Below are 26,400 nucleotides of genomic sequence, written 5' to 3'. Positions count from 1 at the left end.
TCGCCGGGAGTGGCTGCTAATCTGAAAAATTGCATCCGCTCCCAGCGAAATCGCGGTAAAATTTCAGCCATAACCACGTCTCACGACCGTGAGATAGGTGGTAACAGTCTATAACGGAATCAATACGACGATCCGGCAAAAGTTTCGTGCACCCTGAGAACACGGAGCGATCCAAGGAATACCGCCTTCTGCATTTTTCCCGCAAGTGTTTTAGCCTATTGTTGACACGCAGGGATAACATGGTTCGCTTCTCGAAATCAAGAAGAACCATGTAAGGCCTCGAGTGAGCAACAGAAACAATTGTGGAGAATATAAAGTTCCAGTATATGCGGCACTTCCCATTCTCGACAATTGATTCGAGCATTGTGCCTTTGGATGTAGGTCGTTCTCGCATGAGTTGGACAACTAGATAGTATGTGAGCTAAATGCTCGGGGTGTGCATGGCAAGCCCTGCAGCTATCATCGGCAATGTCTTGGCTCAAAATGTGGTGTTTTAGTTTGAAATGTTTTAAAAGAATCTACGAATTCAATCGTTTACACAAAAAATCAAGAACAGTTGTAGAATCAATACAAAAAGTGTTATTGACTTAACAGGGTGCCGAGTAGCACTGTCCAGTCTGTAGTAGTGTAGAGTAGTCTGCAACTATACATTAATTTCAATTAAATTGATTTAATTTTAAGTAGTAAATTCAAATAAAAGTATATATTTAAATTATACTTTTTTTCAACTGTTTATCAAAGAAAATGTTTCAAGAAATAACAATGCTTAAAATAAAATCAAAATTTTTGTATAGAAACTTAGAACTTTTTTCCAAAAACTCGATTTTCCAAAAATGACGAATTCTTGTATTAAATATATGTAGAAATGCTGTGGAAGTGGTTTTTTGGTAGAAAATTCAGGAATATGTCAAAAAATCATAATTTTTTCGGAGTATTTTAGAAAAAAAAAATACTTAACGCGTTTTTCTCGAAACAATGTTTTTCGAGCTGGTTTACATGATAAAAAAAACGACTGGACCGATCAGGCTGAAATTTTTACGGCTTATTCTGCACATGTGGGTTTATCGTCTAAACCGCTTGAATTATTATTGATCAATATTTAACCATTTTTAAAACCATTTATAGTAAAAAGACGTTGAAAAATTTTTAAATCCGTCATTTTGTATTATTTTTTTCGGATTTTAATTTCTGCAGTCCCGACCATAACTAACAACTCTACTCTTCAATAATATTGTCAAGTTTTTTATTGCAGAAGCTTAAAAATGGAGATCTGCCAACCAGATTTTAGCAGGGCTAATTTTAGGCAGCGGTACCAGCTATATTTTTGATGGAATTAACATATGAAGAAATTTTCTAATGGTATTTGATGTTAATATTTATGTGTAAAAAGTTTGAATCAATGACATAATTTTTAATATGAAAATGAAACTTTAAAGAACATCAAAGATCCTGTACTAACCCCTTAAAGGAACAAAACTATTTCGAGAAAAAAACTTTTTAAAGACAATTTTGGTTGTTTTTTAGATCATAAAATGATAATAAGTGTGATAATGTTTACCTTCGAAATTTGTAAAAAGTATGAACTTACAATTAAATTTTTTTAAAATATATGACTTAAAATTGTTGCTCTTATTATTTTGTAAAAGCATATTTCATAAATTAGGTGGCTATTTAAAAAAACAACATATTATTTTTTCTATTGTTTATTAATCATTTTTTATTCAAAGTATGAAAAAACATACATTAAGGCTCCGGATTCTATAACCCCTTCTAGAACTGGTCGATTAGGAGTGGGGAAGCCTCTGACCGCGATTTATTGAAGCGACATTCAGGGACCTCCCCACTCACAGGCGGAACATTCCATACGGGGTTATAGAATCCGGACCCTCAATTCTTGGGGCAACAAATTAAAACTTGAAATTTTTTGAAATCATAATTTCCTTCAATCGCCAGAACGACTTCAGGGATTCCTTAAAATAATAAATATTTCAAAAAATATAACAATATTAATTATTATAATGTAAATTAAATGTTTTAAGCTGCTGGACGATTGACTGCTAGTCACAAACATATTTGAAAATTTAATAATAGTTATTGTTATAAATAATTCTCGTGACCAAATATTAAAATTTAAGGTTTTATCAAATTTTAATTTTCTTACATCGCTATAACAGCTACGGATATTGTTTAAAAAAATATCTTTGATAATACTTAGCCAAATATAACAACTTAAATGTTTATAAACAATTTAGATAAACAAATTCCAAATGTTGGCAGCTTAACTTGGAAAAGTCGGGTTTTCAATCGCAATAAATTGAGAATAAATCATAACACCGCATGCTAATAGCAAATTCGGTTATTCTGCACAGATGTACTCCAAGGCACTCCGACCTGCTCCTTCTTACTTCTTCCTTCTCACCCCGACTCGCTTCGATGTAGATCGTTGTGCTCTTGGAGTGCACCACTGCAGGATTACCGAATTCGCTATAATATTCAGCCAATGCAAAATCTTTTGACAATAACCCATCGGTTTGAATCGTTCTTTATTATTATGGATCTTATCTTATCGATTTCTTTTTGAAGTGATGATATTACTGAATGGTTTTTTTCTGACTGATGATGGATTAGCATTTTGTTACACTACAGAATTGACCGAATCCTCTAAGTGAAGTTGGAGTGGTACCATTGAAACCGTGAAGATACTATTATCCACCATATCTGGATCATCTTTTTTTCCTGGTACGTTTTTTGGCACGAAGTACCGTCACAACCGTATTTCACAATTAACTTCAAGTTATGAATATTCTTTGTTTCCATAAAAGGAAGAGAAATATCATGATATTTAAAAATCCAAGATATCGTATTATCTGATAAAGATTTTAATCCGATTGTAAAACCCTTTTCCGTTACTTTAATCAAATGTGTATAACGTTTTTCATTAGCCTTTGCCAAATTGACGTATGCTGGGTATACATTTCTCTTTTTTGCCTGCATTTGGATCATGTGATACTGATTTTTAGACAAATCAGCTTCCTCTTTTAATGGTAAATCTTCTTCTGATGTATAACGAATCGGGAAACGATTCATATTTGTATTTTCATCGGAAGGTAAAATTGAATTTATGAATTCTGATACTTTCTTCCGATTACATAGATTTAGCGAGCATAAAAAAGCCTCTCTTATTTCGATATCAGAATATTTTCCCCGTATTTTCATTCATTTCCGTCATTTTTTCGAAGTAGAACATGGTCCAAAGTCACCTTAGTTTGGTGTCATTTGTGACACCATTTGACATTTGTAATTACTTTCCGGTTGAAATTCCACGATAAAATATGTGTTCAACCAACCTAAAAACTTATTGTCAAACCAAGCTTTCATAAATTCGGAACTCTGTCATTTTCTTTTACAAATTCTCTTTTTAAATACAGCGTCAAAACTTCCACCCCTCCATTGGAATTAGAAATAAAAAATAGGATAGGGTCTTTTTGAGAACATTTAACAAATTGTTTTACAATTGCCTAAAATTATTTAGCTTATATCTATTATTAACACGAAATCACAGAATTAGAAGCCGAAACAAAAAAAGAAAACATATATAATGTAATGCAGAAAAGAATTCACCTGTGAAAAGAAAACACTTAGTGAAATGCTCATATTTCTGAAAGAGAATATTGAAACAACTGAAAGTTATTAAAACATAACTCTGGATACCATGGCTACGAAAAAGAATTCTATTTCTCAATTTTTCATTTGAAGGAACCAGATTTTTTGATACGTGATACTGCCGAAACTTGAAATTTGTTATCTTATTTGCCATCAAAGTAAAATTTTAATTAAAAAAAACTTAAGTTTAAATATTTTGCCACAAGAATTGTGAATAACAGTGATTATTGTTAACTTTTCTAATACTTTTGTGACTAACAGTCATTCCTCCAATAGCTTAAAACATTTCCAGTGCAAAACAAAAAAAATCTATGAGAAAGGACCAAAAAGTCGTTCTGGCGATTTAAGAAAATTATAATTTGAAAAAATGTCAAATTTTAATATATTGCCACAATAATTGTTTATAAAAATGGTTATAATAAACTTTTAAATTAGTTTTGTAATTAAATGTCATTCACATTATTCTATGTGTTCCCAAACATTCATTTAAGACTATATACATTTTTCATGCTCAGTTATTAGGGCCTAAAAAATTGTAAATGTTAAAAATTTCACTTCCCTAGTGGAAGAAACGGAAAAGTTCGGAAAGACCGCGTCGGAAAGATTTTTGAAATATTTTGGAAAGGGTTCGGAAAAAGATTCAGTTCGTTTCCGAATTGTATAGAAACTTTGCCTCCGATTTCTTTCCGAACTTCGCCGAATGTTTCCGATTTTATTCTAAATGATTACCCACTTTACTCCTTCCTAATGTATCCAATTTCTTTCCAAATCAAATACAAAAAAATTTTCGTAATAATTATTTATTTTAATCCTCCAAGCATTATCACATCTAAATATTCCAAATTCAGAATATTCCATTTTCCCAAGTCTCATTTGTAATCACTACAATAAGCGCTTGATCAAATTCCTTCTTTGTATGAAAAAAATAATACACTATGAAATATAAATTGCACGGAGCTTGACTGAACGATGAAAAGCCAAAAGAAGCATCACATTTATCAATTTCCATATTCACAATAAAAAATAAGGTTTAGTGAAAAATTGACTGAGGACAATGACCTGTTTTACTGAAAGCTCTATGGAACATTAGGAATATCCGAAATTTGTTGTGATTTTAGTCAAGAATCTTTGAAGAAGCTCTAATAGCATCTCGTCTCTGTTCGTCCCCAGCGCCATTTTGATCTAAGGTGGTCGCTTACTCACTCACTCGCTTTCAGTGGTGCGACCGATAAACACAATCGATAGTAAGCATTCGATTGCACTAATAGTCGACTGAACCAAAAGAATTAAATGTCATTATATGTTTGAAAAAAGTCGTTAGTGAGTGTCAACCTCTGCCAATGATAATGATTCTTGCAGATCTCACAAAAAATATAACAACATTTAATTGCTTTGTTTCAAATGAACTTTGTTTCAACATCAGTAGATCTGAGAGATGCGCGAGAGATAAAGAGAGAGAGAGAGAGAGAGAGAGTTTGGGTCTGTGTGGAGCGAAGAGGGTCCGTGCCCGGCATAACATTTGAGCAGGGAGTCAGTTGCGTTCTGAAAGCGAGCGAGGCGGACAAAAAAGAGTGAGACGCAATTTATGTTCGAGTAGACCTCTCCCAATTCGAAACAGAATATAATGGAAATTTGAGTTTATAATATTTCAGTCACACATTCTTTTGCGCAGTTGAAATGTTCCTATTTCTAGATTTTTTGGAAGAATTTTTATACGACAGTTTATTTTCAATAGAGCATAAATGAACAGTGGGACATACAGGAAACAATTCGAAAATTGAATTAATTTAATTTAATTGTTGAAAATTCATCAATTTTGTTATAAAGTCATTCTTCTTTGTAGAAAGTTCAACTGTGTTGTTGCAAATTCGTTTTTTTGTTGTTGTCAAAAATCCATATATTTAGTTGGAATTTGCATTTTTTTGATTGAAAATCACAACTCTTCCATTAAAAAGTAATCTTTTTAATCTTTGTTTATTAATAATATAACAACTTATAGTTGAGAGTGAAACTACTTTGTTAAACATTCTTTTTTTTGGTTGACGATCAATAATTTTAGCTGAAAAATGTTGCTTTAAAAATATATTTTATATAGATTTATTTATATTTCTTTTTGTATTTCATTATATTTATACATTTATTTATTTAATAAGAAAATAAAAAATAAAATTTTAGATTTCACATTTATTCGGAAAGAAATCAGAAACATTCAGAAGGAGCATAAACAGTGGGACACAGGTGAAAATTCGGAAAGCATCGGAATGAGATAAAATTGGACAATGCAACACTTATTCGGAAAGAAATAGGAAACGTTCAGAAAGAAGTAGCTACAATGGGATACTTCGGAGAAAGTACCATAAAATTCGAAAAGAATTGGAATAAAACCTTCTTTCCGAGTTTTTGCGTTTCATAGGCCTTTTCCATACTTTGAGTGGAAAAATCATTAATGAACAAATAGAGGAGACAAAAGTTCGGAGCGTCAGGCTCTTCAGAATAACTGATGACCTAAGACGGATAGCTCCGCCCACCCTAGCTTGGGAGTATTCTCATTATGTGGCTGGCTAGGGAGGCTGCTGAATGGCAGGGAAGGTGAGGATGATTTTGCCGTGCAAAGTAGGACGTCATTTACTGTGCGTAATGCACAGAAAAACATCTGGGTTAAGGGGCAGTTTAAAAGTCTCGGTCTAGCTAGTGGAATGCATTATGTAACGCTTCTTCCGAATTGCTGGTATACCAGCATCTAACAGCTTGCGCTCTGTGTGTTGGATCAATCCGCTCCCGAATACGGAAAATCAATGTTGTCTCGATAACTCGCACGCCGCGCGTTCGCTAGTTGAATCACACGGGACCCTACAGAATTGAACTACCGTGGTTCCACCCTCAAACCGATAGAGGTCCAACCCACGCGAAAAACATTGGCTCCACAGTATCTTGTACCCCCCTCTCTCCAAATTTTTTTCCGCGTGGTTTGCCTTCCACCTAAGAAGTATATTGCCAGAACGTTAAAAGCAAAGAAAACCACGGCCATATAAAATAACACTGGCCAACATGGTTTTGTTGTTGGAAAGTGGAGCATCATCTTCCAAATAATTTTTTACGTAGAATCCGAATCCGGGGTCAGAATTTGCCCATCACGTCAGGATTTTAAGGTTATGTACCCAAAAAATGGGGGTTTTGGCTACTTTTGAGGTTATGTACAGAAGACACAAAATTTTTGGGATTTTTTCTTAAGTTGTATCATATAGTACTGCTTATTTTCTTTAATTTGAGAATCGAAGATTTCAATTACCATTTTTCTTTATCAAGTTAAGCCAATTTGAAATTATGAGATATGTCCCATTATGTCCTGAGCATTTGCTTTAAATACTTTGAGGCAGAGATTTTCTACTGGGTGTTTTCTCTTAAAAATGGGTACTTAGGGGTATTCAGGGTTGTTGATTACGTTGTAATCTGAAGTTGAGATATTAAAAAAATGGGACTTAATGGGACATATCTCGTCATTTCAAATAGGCGTAACTTGGTAAAGAAAATGGCAATTGAACTCTGCGGCTCTCAAATTAAAGAGAGTGAGCAGTACTATATGATACAACTAAATAAAAAATCCAAAAAATTTTGTTACTTCTGTAGATAACCTCAAAAGTAGCCAAAAACGCCATTTTTTGGGTACATAACCTCAAATATCTTAAAATCCTGACGTTATGGGCCAATTCTGACCACAGACTCGGATTCTACGTAAAAAATTACTACGGAAATTACCCTTCACTTTTCAACAACTGACATGACCCCATTATTTGCAGGCCTGTGTAATCTATGACAGTATCCGAATTCGGAGCACTGCCTTGACAATAAACACGGGTGTTGCGCAATAGGATTTATAGCTTGAGCGCCAGGAAGGATCGCACGCCCTCTCGCACATTGAAACAAACAGATTATTTCAATGAAAAAGAGCTATAAGATTTAATTTTAATATTTAATTCAAATTCAAATTTCTTCTTTATAGTTCGCGCTGTCGTATCTATCGAACGGGCGTATTCAAAATGATGGCTTTGCACTTTTTTCTATCGTTTTGGATAGACAGAGAGTGTATAATAGTTTCGAAACGAGAAATATGGGGGAGGGGCGGGAGGGCTCCGACACTTTTTGATCACAAACATTCAATACAGTATAGAAATTAAAGACGCAATAAGAATGGAATGCTCTTTAATATGATGCTGGCGAGAAAAGCATTTTATTAATAACATTTTTGTTTTGAAAAAGAGATATCAGAGATAATAATCACGACTTTAAAATCAGTGGGTTTTTATAAGATATCCGTGAGAGCTTGCAGATTTATGATGTCCCTATTTGGGGCAGCTTGGAGATTTTACTATCTCACAATACTAAATCCACAATTATTTCATAATTTATTTCTAAAAAAATTGTGAATATTCAGATATTACTATAATTGGTTGGATGAATGTACGTTTTAATTCAACCCCATGCATAAATAGATGAGTTAAAGTGAAATGTATTATTACCAAGTTAAATTACTTTTGATTCTGATGTTGGTGCATTTGGTGCTTGAAATATTGCGTACTACACGTTTCAGTACAATGCAATTTATTAATTTAGATGAGTATTTTTCTGTTATACTTGTTTCACAACCTCAATGTGTACTTCACAATCTCTAGACGTATATTACATAATTATGTCCATTTCTTCTCATATTTAGCTGCAGACAATCGTCTAGCCTAAAAAATAGCCTTTTTTACATCGAATTGAAGATTATCTCATATCATAAATTTCCTTTTTAGTCATATATTTTTATCTTGTATTTTTTATGTTAATTTTTAATAAACAATAATTTAACTTGCGTATCCACGAATTGCATAATCTTAATGGCCTAATATTATGTGTTTTAAAATTATGTTAAATTTGATTAAGCTTAAGAGTTTTATACAATTGACTCATTAAAAATAAATAAATTTTACATGACTTTCGTTACTACTTTTAAGTTCACTTTCCAATACATTTGAATCTCCTATCTTGTTTTACTAATTTCCGAACTCAAATATGGCCGCACCGACCTTCGTTCACTGTCTAAAAATGAAGCTATCATTGTTTTAAACACTTATTTACTCTCTCTCTCTCTCTCTCTCTCTCTCTCTCTCTCTCTCTCTATCGGATTTGCTTGAGCATGATACGGTGAGGTAGTTGAATTCTTAACCATCTGAAATTAACCAAACCATTTTCTAGGTCAGAAGGTCGGGCAAGATCGGATCGGAAAATTTGTTCGGCCGATGACATTTTTGATGCGCATAAGTTACCAGGGGTCATTGGTCTCACTGATAGCTCTAGCCGCTTCGCCCTCTGCCTGGTACAAGTTGACAAGCCGAAGGGTATCCTGATATACTGGTATAAACCCTTCAACCATGGGAGAGGCGACTGGGTATTGCCGCAAGTATCTAGCTATTTAAAAACCCACAATTATTCACCCAACGAAAGCTTATGAGGCTTTATCTGGAACTTTGTCGGAGCTCAAGTTAAAAGACTTCTTAACTAAGTTCCGAATTGGTTTTCTATCCAGTTCTATACGGCTTTGATGCGAACATCGGACACAAAAATTTAATTATTCGCCACATGAGACCCCATTTGGAACTATGTCGGAGATTAAGTTAGAATAATTTTCATCCAAGTTCGAGAATGGCTTTCTATCGGTGTCTATACGTCTTTGAAGCGAACATCGGATGCAAGAAATTGAATTATTCGCTTGACGAAATCTTATGCGGCCCTATCTGGAAGTATCTCGTAACATAGATTAGAAGACTGTTTTCATCTAAGTTTAAACTAGTTTACTATCCGGTTCCGTACAGCTTTGAAGCGAACTTCAGATACAAAAAATTAAATTATTTGCGCAACGAAATCCTACGCGGTCCTATCTGGAACTACGTCAGAACATCGGGCACAAAAAATTGAATTATTCACCTGATGAAATCTTAGGGGGTCCTATGCGGGACTTTGTCGGATTTTGTCGATTTTTTGTTTAACATATTTTTAAATATTCTTTCAAAACTGTTATTTTTCATTAAAAACTGAGTAATCACGTATTATAAAATATTTGGGTAAATTGAAAACTGTGCGTTTTATGAAGGGTTTTCTATTACAGTTTATTAAGCTCTAAGCGCATCGATATCTGAATCAGCTACAGCGCACTGTGTAGTACAAGTTTAGGTAGGGTTCGAATCCTCAGCAAGTGCGATTTTTCAAAGCGTTTAAGCTTGCGATTATGTGTGTAAGGTACCGTATTGGCGAATCGTGTACTTAAAAACTATACAAAATGAAGATTATATAACAATAAATGAAGAAATAATTTTTTTTCGTTGAAAAATCCAGATAGAGCCCGATAAAATTCCGTCTAGGGAATTATGGGCAGCGGAAATATTGTCAATTGCTGGATAGGACCATATAAAAAAAGGACACAAATACCGTGTAAGTTTCCGGATAGCACCCGAGTAAGACCCGAGCAGGGTAATATGCATATCGAAAAGATTCCTTATAGACACAGACACCTATAAAAAGCGATCGAATATATATTATGGACCAGCTAATTGTCGAATAGAATCGGTTAAAAAAAGGACACAAATTCCGCGTAATTTTCCGACTAGAAACTGATAATAATCCGTATCCTATCCAGATACATTAGATACTATCCGGCTTTTTAAGCAGGGATTAAATTTGTATTTATTTTCGCGAGGGCGTTTCTTTTACAATTAAAGCTTTCATTTCTTATTAACTCATTCTATCATAAGTAAATCAATGTTGATGATCAGTCATAATAAATTCTGAACGTAGAAAAAAATGAACATAACCTATTTTAACCTAAACATCAGACTGAAATTTTTTTCTTGTTAAAAAAACGTCACGTTACAAGCTATCGGCTGAAAATAAGGTACTATACGGACGAAATCTTTAGGGGACTTTAGGTACTATACAGCTGAATATAGGGGATATCGGGATCGGCTTAAGAGCCTTACTATATTCTAAACTGCATGATAAAAAATACTTATATTTTGCAAAATGACGTAGAATTTAATACAAGTTTTAAAATATTCAGAACAATAAAAATTGCATGATGTTTAATAATATACGAGTCGCATATTCAACTTGGAAATATAAAGTTATATACTACAAAAATCTACTGACATTATGGAACTTACTTGATTCTAAAGGATTAGTGAGTCCTGCACCATTCCAGTCGAATTGTGCTGCTGGTACTTCCTGCTAAAAGCATAAACTATATCATCTCACGAAATTTTAGAACTCATTATAAGGGCTTGAATTTTAGAAAAGATATTGTTTTAAAAGTAAGTCGTTACTTTTCAGTTTTCCGAAACCATGGTCGCGCTTGCCTTCTTGTAACCTTCAAATGTGTGTTCAAGTGTGATTCTCAAAATTTGAAAGCAAAATTTGAAATAAATTTTTCTCATATTATTTGTTACTTTTGCCCTAAAATAAAAGGTCTTTTTCATCAAGAAAACCCCTTTAAAAAGTCTTCAAAGCATCGGATTCGTTTGTTATGCATTAGAATTAGAACCATTTCACTATTTTAACCATGAAATTCGGACTCTACGTGAAACAATATATCGAAATCAGTTCTAATTGGTCAAGTGCCAATTTAATAGGGCGGAGTAATGTAAATTTATTGGACGGAGTAATGCATCTCAGTTGGCAGGTGCGTAAGTGATATGTTGCCGACCAGCGTTATTATTAATATATGAGGTCTGTCCGGAAATTATCGAGCCTACCTTTATATCTCCGCGCCAGTGTTCCAGCGACCTCTGCGGGGCATGAATGTCAACAGTAAAGCCTCACGAACCTGTCGGTTGTTTGCTGATACTTGCCGAACGTATAGTTCACGCGCAGTGTGATATTGTTTACAAAGCTATTTTTGAGTTCGGCGGATTTTGTGATTGTTAAAAATAAATGAAAAAAAGATCAACGAATTTGCATCATATTTTGTTTTTAATTCGGAAAAACAAGTTCAGAAACTATTCAGATGATGCAGAAGGGCTTTGGGAATGAGTGTATGAGCAAAACATGAATAAAAAAGTGGTATAATCGTTTCAAAGGAGGCCGCACTTCTGTTGATAGTGATTCTCGTTCTGGCCGAACTTCGACGACAAATTTCTACGACAAACGATGATTATGCAGGTGTTGTGCATCACGAATATGCATCGACAGGTCAGACAATCAATAAAAAATATTACGTTCAAATTTTGAAACGTTTGCGTGAAGCAGTGAGAAGAAAACGCCCGCACTTTTGGTCAAGTGGTGACTGGCTTCTCCATTGCGATAATGCGCCAGCGCATTCATCGAATCTTGTGCAGCTGTTTCTGAGTAAACACAGTATCGCATTGCTTCGACAACCTCCGTACCGTCCCGACATAGCCCCCTGAGACTTTTGGCTGTTTTCAAGACTCAAAAAACCTCTTAAAGGACAGCGATTCGATGATAAAACGACGGTTGAAAATAATGCGACGAGCGTACTCTAGGCCATCCCCAAAAATGAGTTCCAGGACTATTTCGAGAAGTGTAAACACCGCTGGAACCGTGTTATACAATCAAGTGGGAATTACTTTGAAGGATGCCACCCACCTGATGATGAAGAATAACGCCAGCGCGGAGATATAAAGGTAGGCCCGATACTTTCCGGACAGACCTCGTATAGTCAAATGTGATTGAGAGGGCTGCTTACATGGTATTTTTGAAGCATGTCGCATACACGTATTTTTTCCGAACGTATTGTGAAAAATATGACTTACGTGGTATGCCTGTATTAGTGAAAGAATGAGCTATGTTAATCTGCAGTCAACGGTAAAATGATGTTTATCACAATAAAAATATTATTGGTCAAAGTTACCCAACTTTTGAAGGCCAATTTCTCGACTTGTAATGATTATTTCGAAAATTTAACGTAATATGAATGTAGATAAAGGATTTCTGAGAAGATTAATGTATATGCAAAAATTATTCTCTATCTCTTGTTCTCGCATTGAAATCACCAGCTATTATAAGGCTAAGCTCTTCTTTATTATCTTCTATCATTTCTTTCACCTCCTATGCTTCCACCTGCATATTATCGTTAACATAAATCCCCACTATCTTCCACTTTTCTCCTCTTATCTTTACCTCTTCTACTACTAATCCTTCTTTGTGTACTTTCCTCTGTGTCTTATCCCTCTCTGTTACACATTCGTTCCTTACTCCCACTACTTTTCCTTCAATTTCTCTGCTCTTTTTATTATTTCTCTTTGCATTTTGAACTTGCCATGTGTAATACTTTTGGTAACCTTTCCCTTAATATTTCCTATCCCTTTTCATCTAGCCAAGTCTCAATCATTACTGCTACATTCCACTGTGTCAAATTTCTCATAAACTCCGTACCCTTTCTCTCGAATCCTGCTATGTTCCAGTAACATATCTTCCATTCTTCCCTACATTCGTTTCTCGTCTCTTTTTGCTTCTTAATATTTGTTATTTTTCTGCCTCCCGTTCCTTTCTCTCCTAGTTTCCCGACACCTCATTTCTTACTATCTCATCCCTTTGTTCATCCCAATCCCACCATACTCCATCTAGCTGTATTCTGCCATTCTAAAACCATGTTCTTTTTCCCTTGCTTCTTTCTTCTTTCGTTATTTTTCTTTACTTATACTACATATTCTTTTTTAGCCATGTTAAATCATCCTCTATTCCTTCTAGGCTTCCATATAGTAACCTCTTCTTTGTCATCTACTTTATCATCTATCCTTTCTATCTTTATTTTCTTATCTTTTATTTATTTCCCTAAACCTTTCCCTCTCATAACTCACACCCTCCCGTAATCCAACCTCCCGATTTTATTTTTCGATATTCACCATCCTACTTTCCAAGTGTTATACCTTTTTATAATGTCCATCCCATCATCCTTCACACTTGAATTCTTTCCAAAATAAAAACCCTTACTCACAAAACCCTCTAGATACTCTTCCCATCAACTCACCTCAAATTCTACTAAAAACACACTATAACTAGCACCACTCTATTACTACTACCTAACATTTTCATTCCGGAAAAAGAAGTCGAGTATTTAGTTTTAAAGACGAAAAATAACATATGAATATAATTTCTGAAGAGACCAGTTGTATTTTATCATGAATAGTATATTGCATCACAAGTAACCATATGAGTGATGTAAGATGTTTTATTCAAAACCACCATCTGTTATGATACCTATAAAGCCCTCTGAAAAGTGAGCGTTCGATAGCTCATATTATTTTGCGTAAAAAATTGTAAGGAAGAACTACTTCTGGAGGATTTCAGAATAAGCTATATTGCAATATTAAGATTGAAATTGATCAAGTTAATAAAGCATAAAAATTCACGAGGATATTTTATTGTACTTAAATGTTTTGCCATAAATATTCGCACGTAATCGTTAAAATAAAAATATTTCAATTTAATTAGGTGACGCGCTTGCGAATTCTCGTTTCAGTTTAAAATATTGTTTTTGAAAAATCCGAAACCTTTTTGAAATTTTTATTCCTAAAATATTTCTTCAAAATTACGTCTTATCCTCAATAATTTAACAAATTTACATCTTAATATCATTAAAATCAATAAAGTTATAAGAGTTAAAAAAAGGACCAAAATTCTAAATTTAAAATAGCTCCTAATTTTTTTGATTTTTTCAAACATTATTTTAGCGTTTTTCTTTTAACACCTAAGAGAAAGGATACTAGAATTTTCATGAAAATTTCTAACAATATATGGAATTCTTAAGATGATTTGATAAGGAATTACTCACATATACCTTCTTTGAATTATAAACATCATTATCTTTTAATTCGAAATGTAATAACAATCTTCAGAAAGATTTTAGAAATATTTCACAAATATATATTTTTCCAGTTTATTATTCAGATCTCACTTTTTAATCGCAATACCGTAACTCTGCCAGCACACAATAAAGGACCCCGCACTAAATGTATGGGAAAATGGCTTTCGGTGGATTTAGCTGAAACTTTGTAATTTTTAAGGTTATAAGTGCTGGATGAAATATCCGTAAAAAAAATTCAAAAAATGGACAGTTTTAATGCAATTCGGCGCTAAGCGCTCAAGATCAGTGAACAAAACGAATTACAACAGATTTTGTTACAAGAGCGATGTCAACACAGTAATCACGGTTCAGATCGTGGTCTGTCATATTTTCGCCTACACCGTTGACTCATATAGCGCGCTTCTCAAAACGATCAAACGCTAAGCGCCCAAGATTTTAACTTGACTTATTAATCACTTCTTTAAAGGCAGAAATGGTACCCAAAGTAACATGAGTAACTAGTGCACACATACCGATAATAACATTCTACCCTTCACAAGAGGGTTGAACGCTAAGCGCTTAACATCAGCAAATAAAACCAATCCTAGTAACTTTAGCGACAAAAGCGATGTCACTATAAGAATCACGCATCAGAAAGTAGTCAGTAATATGTTTAGCCAAACGAATGAGTTATATTGCGCGGTTCTCGAAACGATCAAACGCCAAGCGCCCAAGATTTGAACTTGACTAAGTAATTACTTTTTTAAAGACAGAAATGGTATCCAAAGTAACATTAGTAACTAGTGCGCACATTGATAATAACAGTGTACCCTTCGCCAGAGGGCCGAACGCTAAGCGCCTATGATAAGCGAATAGAACCAATCCTAGTAGCTGTAGTGACACAAGCGATGTCTGTATACGAAACACGCATCAAGAACTGGTCAGTAACATGTTTAGCCAAACCAATGACAATATGAGTCAACACCGATGACTCATATAGCGCGCTTCTCAGAACGGGCAAACGCTAAGCGCAGAAGATTTGAACTTGACTAAGAAATCACTTTTTCAAAGGCCTTTCACAAAAGAAATGACAGACAAACATACCGTCGTCGATGGAAATAATGAGTGAATGCTGCATGATGAACGACTGTCACTTTTTAAAGCCAAAAGCGAACGACTTCAGAATGAGCGACGAACTGAAAGTGGGCCTAATGACTTAAGAAAAGTTGAAATCTCGGCATTCATTCACTTATTATTCACTTATTACATTCACTTATTATTTCCATTGACGATGGTATGCTTGTCATTTCTTTTGTGAAAGGTCTCGAGAGCGGATAGTAATTTTATTGGTAAGCTTAGGAAAAAAATTCTTATCTGTTCCCATCTGTATTAATTATGTTGTATTTCTTACTCCCTTTTTGTGTTTAGCTTCTTGTGTTTATTTGTTTTATTTTGTTGTTTCTGAATTTTTTTTCGTTTTATTAATACATTCCTCTGCCTTTCAAGACCATAAGAGCTTGTTTCTCTTATGGTTTAAAAAATGGCATTCAGAGTTTGAGTTAATTGCTATGCGTGCGATAGAGTCTATCAACCAGGACAAATGTCTCGAATTGATGGAAATAATAATCCTGATAGGCAAAATATTGCAATTTTTAAACGCCTTCAACTTCGAAGACAACCACTTGAAGTACCCGATGAGAGTAGGTTATGTCTCAATTGCAATCAATCGATTCGCAATGAGATAGAGGAGCTCCAATATGACACAGGCCGTTTAAGACTGAATGTTCTTACACAAACAGACAGGCAAACGTGCATGTTCTGTAATGCTGATGTTAATACTCCAAGGCTTTCAATTGAATGTAGAGTTAACGCTTTTATTGTCATGGACATTTTCATTCTAGAAGAAACAAGAGCATGCTTAAATCATTTGGATGAACATGGTTTCATCTTAGGCCCCTTGCTTCCTGGACTACAAGCGATTAATAGACCGTATAGGATTCTGGGACAGCAGTTGCTTCTGTTTTTGCAGCAACTTCGTAACGAAGCAAATGTTCATGCGGCTGCGGCGTTTAATAATGAAGATAGTTTCACTGCTGAAGAGTTTGAAGCTATTCCTCCTGTAACAAAGGAACAATTTAGAGAATTGTATGCATTTTGTGATGCTATTCCGCAGTTACATGGACATGGTGCCAGATACGCGACGAAAAAAAATCTGCTGACTTTCCTTTGCAAAATGCGTCAAGGTCTTTCTGATGAATTTCTGAAAGTGATTTTTCATTATTCGAGGGGGCAAGCTACAAGCATGGCCATTTCTACTTTAAGAGAGTCTTTAATGCAGCGATTTGTGCCTGGTAACATTGGATTTAATGCGATAAGCAGAGAGGAATTCATGGAAAGACACGTGACATCATTCGTCAATGAATTTTATAATGCACAACCAGAAATTCCCAGAGCTATTGCTATCATCGATGGAACTTATGCTTACATGCAGAAGAGGAGTAACTTTCATGTACTTCGACAGTCATTCTGCAAACATAAAAGACGTCACTTGGTTAATCCTGCTCTCATTGTTGCTCCAGACGGATACATACTTGAAATACAAGGACCATATTTTTCTGACTCGCAAAACAATGACGCACAAATGCTCATTAACGAATTTGAAAGAGATGTGGAAGGTATGGGAGAATTTTTCGACATTGGTGATATTTTTATAGAGGACCGTGGATATAAAGATGCCCAACCACTTTTAGAACACTTAAGAATTGTGTCCAAGATACCACCATTTCTCCAACAAGAACAGAGTCAATTGGTAACGGAAGAAGCAAACGAAGCTCGGCTAATAACGAAATCTAGATGGATAGTGGAATCCAGAAATGGCCACATAATGTCCATTTTCAAGTTCTTCGAGAAAACCATTCCGATGGCACATGTACACAATCTAAGGGACTTCTTTCGTATTGCTGGTGCCATAATTAATCGATACCAGCAGAGCTTGCAAGAGAATATATAGCGAGAGCTCGTGAGCCAAATATTGTGCAAGCGCGCGTAGAAGTGGATAATTTGCTCTACGGAAATGCAAATTGGAATCGCCTGCATGAACTTCAAGTACCACAATTTCCTCGCCTTCCATTGGAAGAAATACGCGACATAACAATTGGCGTGTATCAACTAGAACTTGCCCCATCTTACGTTCAAGACAAGCTGCAATGAGAAGAAGATGAGGAGTTTCAACTAGATACGCGACTTAATGAACCTGGTTTGATCAGAGTACGAGTATTTTCTCGTTTTCGAAATGCTACAAGGTACCAGCTGTGGATAGCGTTCAATGAAATCGATGACATAGGACCAGACAATAATGAAACGCTTCTCGGTTATTACTGCACATGTAAGTCAGGGGCCAGAACTCTTGGCACTTGCGCACATATTGCAAGCGCTTTGTGGTTCTTGGGTTATGCACGTCACCAGCAACACGTAAAGTATCCTCAAACTTCCTTGCTACAAAGGATTCTAGACGCTGTTAATAGAGGTGAACAAGCGAACCCGAATCAAGAGCCAGAAATAGTTTAATATTTCGCAAAAGCCACTGGGATTGGTTCTATTCGCTGATCATGGGTGCTTAGCGTTCGGCCCTCTTGCGAAGGGTACACTGTTATTATCGGAATGTGCGCACTGGTTACTAATGTTACTTTGGGTACCATTTCTGCCTTTAAAGAAGTGATTAATTAGTCGAGTTAAAATTTTGGACGTTTAGCATTTGATCGTTTTGAGAAGCGCGCTATATGAGTCAAGGGTGTAGGCGAAAATATGACAGACCACGATCTAAACCGTGATTTCAATGTTGACATCGCTTTTGTAACTAAATCTATTGTAATTCGTTCTATTCACTGATCATGAGCGTTTAGCGTTCGGAACTCTTGAGAACAGTACAATGTAATTATCGGAATGTACGCACTAGTTACTAATGTTACTTTGAGTACCATTTCTGCCTTTAAAGAAGCGATTAATTAGTCAAGTTAAAATCTTGGGCGTTTAGCATTTGATCGTTTTGAGAAGCACGCTATATGAGTCAACGATGTAAGCGTAAATATGTCAGACCACGATCTGAACCGTGATTTCTATGTTGATATCGCTTTTGTAACAAAATCTGTTGTAATTCGTTTTATTCAATGATCTTGAGCGCTTAGCGCCGCATAGCGCTAAAACTGTCCATTTTTTTGGATTTTTTTTACGGACATTTCATCCAGCACTTATAACCTTAAAAATTTCAAAGTTTCAGCTAAATCCACCGAAAGCCATTTTCCCTTACATTTAGTGCGGGGTCCTTTGGTTAATAAGTTATGAAATAGAAGGTAATGCCTTAATCTTTCTAAATAGCCGTGCTCAAAATCGCGAAGAGAGGTTACTTAGCAAAAATTGGTGTTGATATTATAGGGCACCTTACTGACCACAAAATGGCCAAGCGACTCTACTCTGAATTTCCGGTATCAGGAGCAAAAACAAAGAACACTTTATTTTCAATTAAAAAAGAACAACATTTTCCGAAAAGAGCTCTCTCTTCCGTCCCATATATTGCCCCCATATTGTTCAATGTAATGTTTTAGAAGGTAAGAATTCTACTCCATTTAAAGACTGTTCCTTTTAAATCTACGATGTCGATATTTCTCAAAAATCTATTTAAATGTTGTATTTTGCAATAAAGGGTTAGTTTTTTTAAAAACAAACTTAAGTAATTTGATCTTAAAGTTCATTAAAAGAGCTTTCGAAAAAACACATAATTTTTAGAAATCAAGGAAGTCTAAGCTGAGTTATTCACATTTGAACTTCGTCATGCATAGTATATTCTTGAATCTTTCTTTATGACAATGTAACTATGTCATTTTTGACTGCATATTGATTTTTATAAATTGAAAATTAAACTACTTGGATAAAAGTTAAACCAATTTGTTCAAATTTGATTTTTATTTTTGTTGAAGATTTATCTCTTTGGTTGCAAATGTTACTATTTTCTTGAAAATTTGATTTTTTTATCCTGAAAATTCAACTATTCAGGTAAAAATGCAGGCATTCTTGATTTAAACAATAATTTTTATTTACAAAAATGTACTAAAAAAAATCAAAAAGATTTTGAAACACATCAAACGATTTCCTAAAATTTCAGAGTGTAGAAGATTTTAAAGCAAAATGTTTCAATTTGATAAGATTAAAAAGTTTTAAAAAACGTAAATAATCCAGTAAATTCAAGAAATATTTAGAAGGATGGAAGAGATTCAAATCTAATTTTAAACTTAAATTTTTTGGAAATGTAGATTTTCAAAAATTTCGGACGAATAAACTTTAGAAGCTTTAAGGGAATTCAGAAAGATTTCAAGGAGATAACATTATTTTTCTTAAAATTCCTGTGAAAAATTAAAAAAATTATGAGTCAATTTTTTCATATCTTGAATTAAGGAACATAATTCTTATTAGGCCTTCTTGTGCCATTTTGTTAAACAATTTTTTAAATTATACGTTGCTTTAAAAATGTACTTTAAATTTGAAAAAGTTTAAGAGATATTCAGAAATTTTAAAAGGATTCAAATAAAATTAAAACTTGTGAATATTTTTCAAGAATTTTGTAAGTTTTCACGAAAATGAAAAAAATTATTTTAAGCTCCTAGAAATAATTGAAATGAAATTGTATTTCGAAAAATTAATTTTGGAGATTATTTTAAAGCATTTCAAAACATTCAAAAATGCGTAAAAAATTGTCAAAGTATCGGAAAAACTTTAAAGGCAATGTTTTTTTAATTTTGCAAAATAAAAAAAATCAGGAAAAATTTGAATAATTTTAAAGATTCGGAGACCAGAGAAGATTAGAAAAAAAAGAATTATTTTCCTAAGTAGGGTGTGAAAATTTTCAATCGTTTTTTATTTTGTAAAATGTGCTTTAAAACAAAATTAAAGAAGATTTTTAAACACATCAAACAATTTCCTAAAATTTCGAACAAGAGTGTAAAAGGTTTTAAAATCAACATTTTTCAATTCGATAACATTACAAATTCTTTAAAAGTGCAAATAAACGAATAAATTCAATAAATATTGAGTAGAACTGATGAGATTAAAAAAGAATTTAAAGTTCAGAGGAGTTTTAGAAACGTAGAATAAACTGATTTAAAAAACTGAAAGCCCTAAAAATTCCTGTAGAAGAATAAGAAAGATGCGCCTGGAAATTGTGCACAATTATCAGTCTTTAAAATTAAAATTTGAATGATTTTTTTTTAAATTACTTTCAGCACATTTCTTCTCAAGCAGAATCCCCGATTTTAATCGCAAGAGGTTCAATTATTTCCAATCAGAATAAGTCATTACATAAATTTTGAAAATTCAAAAAAGATAACTTGAAAGAAGTACAATGAGATCTAAAAAAAGTTTATTTTAATTATACATAAAATTTGTTGAATTATTTCTAAAAATATGGAAACATTAAAAATTGTAGTATTTAAGTACACTTAATATTTCAGACTTTTATATTAAATTTTGATAAGATATAATAGATACGTATGTAAAATGAAAAAATAAAAGTCGATAAAATACTTTTTTTGGAATGAATGCTAACAGAAAATTGAAAAAAGATTACAAAACATTTTTTATTATTTCCTAAAATGTCTAAAAAGTACGTAAAATATTTTGAAGCAAAATGTTGTAATTTTTCCATATTACATAACTTTAGCAAAATTAAGGAACATAATTCTTTCAAATCTGAGAACCTTTTAGAGATATTCAAAAAATTTGAAACGATTCGAAAATAATTAAAACTTCCAAAGATTTTTAAAGGAATAATTAACACAATTTTTTATTTCTAACAATTAATTTGAAAAGATTGTTTAAATATTTTTAAATATTGCAAAAGATTTCAAATATTCTCAAAGCATCTGAAAAATTTTGGAGGCATTTTTTTTAATTTTGAAGAATTAAAAAAAAACCAGGAAAAATTTGAATAATTTTTAAAGATTAGAGATTGAAAGGTCTGACAAGATTAGAAAAACAGAATTATTTTTCTAATAATCGTGTGGAAGTTTTTAAGAATTTTTTATTTTAAAAAATGTACTTTAAACAAAATTCAAGGAGATTTTTAAACGCATCAAACGATTTCCTAAAATTTAAAAGGAGAGTGTAGAAGATTTTAAAGCAAAATGCTTCAATTTGATAAGATTAAAAAGTTTAAAAAAAGTAAATAATCAAGTGAATTCAGGAAGTATTTAGTAGACTTGATGAGATTCAAAAAAATTAAAACTTTAGAAGTGTTTTATAAACGCAAGATAAACTTTAGGAACTTTAAAAGAATTTCGAAAGGTTTCAGGAGAATAAATATGGTTTCTTAAAATGCTTGGGAAAATTTAGAAGAATTTTTTTCTACATTTTGAATGATTTTTTAAATTTTTGATAAAAACTCGAGAGAGTTACCAATATCTTGAAGAATTCAAAAAGTTTAAAATAGATAAAAAATTTTCATAATATTTTTTAAAATCCTATAAAATAAAAATAAAATGTCTTGAAAATCTCCCAGCATCTTTTCTGACACATCTGATATATCCAAAAATATTTTTATAAATTTTCTTAAGAATCTTATAATAATTATTTACATATGAATTTATAAACTGATAATACTTATTTTATTGTATATGAAATCTTTACAAAATCTTTAATGCCTTAAAATACTTATCTCAAAATGATTAAATTTAACTTTTAAAATTTTATTTTAATTATAAAATCATTGTAATTGGAAATTGATTGTAAATAATTGTAAAATAAATGCAAAAAAATTTATTTTATGAAGAAATATCTCATGATTAAAAAAAGAGAAAAAAATTGTTAAGGTAAGTCTTTGTAGCATTTTAATAACTAATGAACATATTTTAAGATCATTTTCCCTTGATTCTGGCCAAGGGTCAAACATGGTACAAAAAACCGTTATGAAATTTCAAATGAAAACTGTACTCTCTCTCTCAAATTTATTTGAATATGATACACAATGATTTTTATTTTAAAAATTCCTATAAATAGTTGGTGTTTTTTAAATTTTACGATATTTGTGTACCATCTTTGACCTTAGGGAATAGATTTCAGGAATAAAATTATAAAAATTTCTCCATTAGTTAGTAAAATACTATGAAGAAACGCCTTTCAAATTATGGTTGAAATTGAAGAAATAGATATTTCTCTTATCATTTTCCAGCATATGATTTTTCACTAAATGTAAAGCAGATTAAAATACACTTAAAATAAAAGTAAGAAAGTTCAGAAATTCATGTAGTTTTCTGTTAAGAAAATCCCACACATTTTTTAATGAAATTCCTTTCCACACCACTCTCAAAGAAAAATTTTACAACATTTTTGTCAAATGATCAGTCTTTTGAATGAGGTCAAGTTAATAACTTTTTGGCTTGTTTTCTATAAAAATTCTCAAAAAAATATTAGAAAAATTCGAGTCTTTTTAAAAGATGATTAGGACATTTAGAATTTTGGAAGATATCAACGAATAATTGATCAATTTTAAGAATTTGTTTCAAGTTTTTAAATATTTTGCAAACTTCAGTATAAACTACAATGTTTATGTTAAAAAATGTATTTTTAAAGTAATTTCTTAGGTTGAAAATTTAACTATTTTGTCGAAAATTTGTTTTTTATTTGTTAAAAATCCATTGTTTACTAAAAATATGACGAAGGCATGCAGCACTAAATTTGAAACATTCTAGACCCAGAAGTCTTCTCTTCTATATCTAATAACATAAAGTTCTATTACATTTGCCTCTTCGCAATAAGCCTAATGGTTCTAAGGTAACTCGGGATTTCATAACCTGAATAAATTTGAGGAGCAGCTAGATTCGTGAGGTCGGGACAGCTCGGATTCCTGCTCGTGCATTTTCGGCTTTACACGAGACTGGGATTCACAGCATTTAACAGAGCCGACTCACCGACACACTACGTTTGAATGAGTCGCTCCCAGATGGGAGAGTGGTGGGGGGCCGAAAAATCCCACGTTCTGTAGACACTGGGATGAGACTGATTCAGTAATGTAAAATGAAATAAAGTAGGGATTACATTATTTAATTCGAGAAGGATCGACTTGTTGTTTGGTAACAGAGAAGGGTTGTTCAGGGTATCTAGGGCTATGCACAGTGGGTAGAATGGAAAAAAATTCTAGCTTCGATCCAATTCTCAACAAATTAAAAAAAATGCTGAATGCTTGGAAGAAAGCCTACTAACGCATACAATTGCTATAATTGTGACATATTAAATCTTTAAAAAAATTCAACAGGCTTAAAGTCCAAACGAAAAAATTGCAAAAATTAAAAAATGAAAGCATCGCACCGTAAATCATGATAAAGAAAAAAGACATATATCTAATAAAACCTATACAATCCAAACCTAGGTTTCCAAACCATATACCCTTTTAATTTTTTTTTCAAATTTTTCAAATTTCAAAAACCCTGCACACCTAAATAATACGCTCATAAAACTTGAATAGTCTAACCCTAGGCCTTCAAACCTTAAGACACTCAAAACCTAAACCCTAGAACCCTAGGATCTTAAACCCTATGATCTAAAATCCTACCCCAGTATACTTTAGACCTTTAAACCATAGACGCATAAACAGTATATTGGCGAAGAAATTCTACACGCTTATAAAGTACATTTATCAACCTTAGACACTCGGACCCTAGACTATCAAACCTAAGATTTTCAAACCCTAGGTTCCTGAACCAGACCTTTACACCATAGACGCATAAACCATACATCCACAAATCCTAGTCTCACAAACTTTGCACATCTAAACAATACACAAATAAACCTTAAACAGTCTAACCATTGACGCGGTAAGGAGGCAGATATTGTATTATGGGTTATGGCTTTAAGGATTTATTTTTTTAGAACACGAATTCACAAAACCTAGGTGCTTAAGAGTTTTCGTTTAACGATCTTGACCATAAAGTTATTATATATAGAATACAAGAGTCTACGGTTAAAAGATACAGCGTTAGAAATCATAGGGTCAAATATTCTTAGTTTTGCTGTTTTTAGGTTTGACGTATACGTGATAAGGTTCATGTACCTAATATTTGTGTGTACAGAGTTTGTGAGCCTTTCATTTAGATTTTAGATTTTCTGCTTCTACATTTTAAGGATGTAGCGTTCGAGAACCTAGTGTTAGAAAATCTTAGTTTAGATAGTCTATGGTTCGACTTTCCACGATTTATAAGGGTACTGTATAGATGTGTAAGGTTTGTGAGAATAAGGTTTGTAGATTTATGGTTTATGCGTCTATGGTTTAGAAACCTAGGGTTTGAAAATCTTAGGTTTGATAGTTTAAGTTCGACTTCTTGAGGTTTATAAGTGTACTGTATAGGTGTGAAATGTTTTTGAGACTAATGTTTATGGATCTACGGTTTATGCGTCTATGGTTTAGGAACTTAGGGTTTGAAGATCTAAGCTTGATGGTGTAGGGTTCGACTTTACAAGGTTTATAAGTGTACTTTATACGTGTGCAAGGTTTGTAACAATAAATTTTGGGTTCCTATGGATTAAAGATCCATAGTTAAAGGAGCCTAGGGTTTGGAAATCTTAGGTTTGATTATCTAGGATTAGGCTGTCCAAGGTTTATTTGTGTGTTGTTAAGATGTGCAAAGTTTGTGAGATTAGGATTTGTGGGTGTATGGTTTATGCGTTTATGGTTTCAAGGTCCATGGTTTAAGAACCTAGGGTTTGAAAATCTTGGGTTTGATGATCTAGAGTTCGAGTGCCTAAGGTTGATAAGTGTGTTGTATAATTGCGTAGGGTTTGTTTGTCAATAACATTTTATGTGTCTATTGTTTAAAGGTCTAAGATATATTGGTATAGAGCTTAAGATGGTAAGATTTAAGGTCGTAGAGTTTAAGTGTCTAGGATTTGAGGTCGGGGGTTCGATGGTCTTAGGTTTAAAGATCTAGGTTTCGACTGCACCAGGTTTATGAAATTGTGTTTGTGGTATATTGTTTAAAAGTGTATGGTTTGGAAACCTAGAGTTTGAGGCAATTTGTTCGTTTAGATTTCAAGCCTGTTTAATTTCTTTAAAGATTTAAGATGTCACAATTATAGCAATCGCATGAGTTAGTAGCTGACAATTGGATCGAGACTAGAATTTTGTACATATTGCCCCACTGTGCAACGTTGCGGCTGTGGCGATTTACGCTAAAATGGAAGTGATTCTCTCCATAACGGGATCTAGCGGTTCATTCTAAAGTCGATGATGACTACCGCTGCGGATATATTACTCCCCGCAACGAGGATCGGGTGTGACGCCTCTGTGAAGGCGGCATGCAGGTGATTTTGTGAGATGCAATGCATACCAATGGGCGGCCAGCGCAGCGAAGCCACGCCAGTCGCAAATTAGCGATTAATGATCCCCCTTCAGAACTATCTAAACTAAAGAGAACGGAGAGAAATTCGACATGACTGGAATTTCAAGTGGCGTTCGTTATATGTGGGGAAAAAGCCCGCAAGCGGGAAAAAAGCCCCGCATTCTGATCATTTATTTTATGAAAGAAAAGTAAAGAAGAAAAATCAGAGGAAGTAGAGGGGTCGAAAATTAAAGTAGCTGGTTGACTTATTTCATGAGGAAGTCTTTTAGCATCGCGTGTTTGCCAAATGAATCAAAATTATATTTCCCTAGTGCGAAAATATGTTCAAAAGGTCATAATCCTACAGATTAATAGAATTTAGTGCCGGTTTCTTCGATATACTCTGAAATGTATGGTAATTGAAATTCCGTGTGAAGGATAGAGTTCTTAGTATATCTAGGGGTATTTGTGATACATCTGAGGAATTTATTTTTTATGATCTGGATGTGATTTATGTAGCTTTTTGACGCACCTCCCCAAATTGTA

At 33.3% G+C, this 26,400-nt stretch overlaps 1 protein-coding gene across 6 annotated transcripts in view; it reads right to left on the bottom strand.

Moving 5' to 3' along the window:
- The window catches only part of LOC117172541, a 179,055-nt gene that overhangs the window by 38,204 nt on the left and 114,451 nt on the right, over positions 1-26,400 (bottom strand). For 5 of the 6 annotated variants that reach the window (XM_033360577.1, XM_033360580.1, XM_033360579.1 and 2 more), the window contains one exon: positions 10,860-10,923. In XM_033360577.1, coding sequence (XP_033216468.1) covers positions 10,860-10,923 — 64 coding nt within the window. The remainder of the gene's footprint in view (positions 1-10,859; positions 10,924-26,400) is intronic. The other variant, XM_033360582.1, reaches the window with a different exon arrangement.

Source organism: Belonocnema kinseyi, chromosome 5 (genome assembly GCF_010883055.1).
Source record: "Belonocnema kinseyi isolate 2016_QV_RU_SX_M_011 chromosome 5, B_treatae_v1, whole genome shotgun sequence".
In the NCBI taxonomy this organism is placed as follows: Eukaryota; Metazoa; Arthropoda; class Insecta; order Hymenoptera; family Cynipidae; genus Belonocnema; species Belonocnema kinseyi.
The sequence above is the reverse complement of the archived record's forward strand: the minus strand, read 5'-3'. Positions and strand labels throughout refer to the sequence as shown.